Source organism: Penaeus vannamei, chromosome 10 (genome assembly GCF_042767895.1).
Source record: "Penaeus vannamei isolate JL-2024 chromosome 10, ASM4276789v1, whole genome shotgun sequence".
NCBI classification, from domain to species: Eukaryota; Metazoa; Arthropoda; class Malacostraca; order Decapoda; family Penaeidae; genus Penaeus; species Penaeus vannamei.
In genome coordinates, this window is record NC_091558.1 from 43,548,964 (window position 1) to 43,552,046 (window position 3,083).

Below are 3,083 nucleotides of genomic sequence, written 5' to 3' on the forward strand. Positions count from 1 at the left end.
ACATAGAGGCAGCGGGCCGCGGCTTCCTGCCTGACTGGCCCCGTGCCCCCTCCCTTTGTCACGCGTGTTCCATACATACCCTGGCTTGCCTCTCGGAGATGGCGTACGAGATGCCTGGGTGGCCTCGGTCCCGGTTCCAGATAGCTTGGCTCCTCGCGATGCCTCCAGCCCCGGGAACCGGCGGGGGCGATGCCGGGTCTGTGCGAGGGGCGTGTGCGGCGGACACGCGGTTGATGCGGGCGTTGCTCTCTTGCTCCCCCAGTGCTTGAAGGCCTCGCGAGACGGCGCCCCCCTCCGAAGCGCAGTGCCTGTCTGCTTGGCCCTTGCCTCTGCGCCGGCGGCGTAATGCTCGGCGAAGTCTGGGCGAAAGTTTCGTTGAAGAGGATTGCTCGCGAGCGCTAGGCAGGATGCCGGCGCCGGCCCCCGTGCCCCACGCGCCCCCCGAGGAGGGAGGCCGCCCCTCCGCGCCCTCCCGCGCGGCGCCGAGGCCTCAGGAGTCCTCCGGCCGCCCGTGGGCGTGGCTCCTGCTCCCCTTCCTGTTTGCGGTGACTCTCGCCTCGCCTCCCTGCTGCGCCCAGGTGTACACCATCCTGCTGCACGTCGACGAAGCCGAATCGCGAGGTGAGGCGGCGAGACGAGGCAAGCGGTCGCCGGGCCCCCCTGCCCCCCCCCCCCCTGGCCGCGGCGCCCCCGGCCGCCCTCCCTCGGGGGCCTTCCTTGGCCCTCCCCCTCCCTCTTGCTATACCTGGATCATCTTGCAATATCTTGATAGCGATGTTATTGTTGTTGTTATTATTATTATTATTATTATTATTATTATTATTATTATTATTATTGATATTATTATTATTATTATATTGCTATTCTTGTTCTGTTGTTTTGTTTGTTGTTTTTTTAATTTTTATCTTTATTTATATTTTTGCTTTTGTTATTGATGTCGTTATATATATTTTTTAACTTTATTATCGACATGAAACAACTTGAGTCCCATGACAAAATGCTAACTCTTGCTCCATCTTGCCGCAGGTGAGTGAGACGGCGGTGCATGCGCTGCCCGAGCCCGCGCGCCGCAGGAGGGAGCCGCAGCCGAGGTAAGGCGCGCCCTGAACGTCCCCACAGACGCTTGGGGCGCGCGGGTGTTCGCGGAGAGCCCCGAGACCTCTCCGCGGGTTCGCTCTCCGTCGGAAGGGGACGCGGGGTCTCTCTGCCTTCAGCCTTCTGTCTATTTTTTTCAAGCCTGGCAGTCGTGGCTTCGGGAAGGAACGAAGCTCGCGCGGGGTCTTACGAGTCGTTGGACCCGAAGCCTGCCGCCGCGAGCGCTAACCGGAGCGGAATGTTGATGAATCGCAGGGAGGCGCAGTCGGAGTTCGAGATGACGACGGTGGCAGCAACGGCAGCGGCGACGGTAACATTCCGGCGCCGACGAGGCGATGACGAAAATGATTGAAGGAGGAGTTGATCATCAAAGATTTGAAAAAGCGACGTAAGAAATGGGAATAAAAAGGAAGCTCCAGTGGCGTTCGTGGGATTGCGGGATGAGCGGGATGTGTGAGTAGACCGACGGAGGGTTTTTTTTTCTTCCAAATGATAGATGGACTCGATAGACTGTTTGATCAATGGAGCGATCACTGGGGATGCTCGGTGATGTGGCGATACGGCGATGATCGTGACGCCGGGGTGAGCAGTGAGGGAAAGCGAGGAAAAGAACAAGCGAGGTGTGTGTGTGTGTGAGAGAGAGAGGAAGAGGGGGAGGGAGAGAGGGGGAGGGATAGAGAGAGAAGAGGGGAAGAAGAGAGAGATGAGAGGGATAGAGAGAGGAAGGGAGGGATAGAGAGAGAGGGGGGAGGGATAGAGAGAGGGGGAGGGATATAAAGGAAGGGGGAGGATAGAAGAGAGGGGGGAGGAATAGAGAGGGAGGGAGGGGGAGGGATAGAGAGAGAGGGGAGGAGGGATGTAGATAGAGAGAGGGGAAGGGATAGAGAGGGAGGGAGAGGATAGAGAGAGAGGGGAGAGGGATAGAGAGAGAGGGGGAGGGATAGAGAGAGGGGGGAGGGATAGATAGAGAGAAGGGGGAGGGATAGAGAGAGAGGGGGAGGGATAGAGAGAGAGAGGGAGGGATAGAGAGAGGAGGGGTAGAGAGGGGAGGGATAAGAGAGGGGGAGGAGGGATAGAGGAGGGAGGGATAGAGAGAGAGAGAGGGATAGAGGAGAGGAGAGGGATAGAGAGAAGGAGAGAGGAAGGGATAGAGAGAGAGGGGGAGGGATAGAGAGAGAGGGAGGGATAAGAGAGGGGGAGGGATAGAGAGGGGGAGGGATAGAGAGAGAGGGGAGGGATAAGAGAGAGGGGAGGGATAGAGAGAGAGGGGGAGGGATAGAGAGAGGGGAGGGATAGAGAGAGGGGAAGGGATAGAGAGAGGGAGATAGAGAGAGGGGGGAGGGATAGAGAGAGGGGGAAGGGATAGAGAGTGGGGGAAATGGAGAGAGAGAGGGAGGAAGGGAAAAGAAGGAGAAAGAGAGGAGGGAGGAGGGAGGAGGAAAGAGAGAAGGGAGGAGGGAGGAGGAAAGAGAGGAGGGGGAAAGAGGAAGAGATAGAAAGAAAAGAGAGAGAGAAATAAAGCAGAAGAGAGAGAGAAATAAAGAAAGAAGAGAGCGAAAGAAAGAGAAATAGAGGGAGAGAGAGAGAAATAAAGAGAAAGAAAGAGAGAAAAGAAAGAAAGAAGAAAGAGAGAGAGTGAAAAGAAAGAGAGAGAGAAGAAAGAAAGAAAGAAAGAGAAGAGAGAGAGATAAAGAAAGAAAGAGAGAGAGAAAGAAAGAGAAAGAGAGAGAAAGAAAGAGAAAGAGAGCGAAAGAAAGAGAAAGAGAAAGAAAGAGAAAGAGAGAGAGAAAGAAAGAGAGCGAGAGCGAGAGCGAGCGAGGCAGGCGAGAGCGAGAGGTAAGAGAGAGAGAGAGCGAGGTAGGGAGACAGAGAGAGAGGTAGAGACAGAGAGAGAGGTGAGAGACAGAGAGAGAGAGGTAGAGAGAGAGTGAGAGGTAGAGAGAGAGAGAGAGGGTGAGAGAGAGAGAGAGGTAGAGAGAGAGAGAGAG

At 55.7% G+C, this 3,083-nt stretch overlaps 1 protein-coding gene across 1 annotated transcript in view; it reads left to right on the forward strand.

Annotated features, from left to right (window-relative positions):
• Positions 1-1,333: 1,333 nt before the first annotated feature.
• Positions 1,334-3,083, forward strand: part of LOC138862943 (uncharacterized) — an 18,448-nt gene continuing 16,698 nt past the window's right edge. Inside the window, exon 1 of the mRNA XM_070126148.1 lies at positions 1,334-1,405. Coding sequence (XP_069982249.1) covers positions 1,334-1,405 — 72 coding nt within the window. The remainder of the gene's footprint in view (positions 1,406-3,083) is intronic.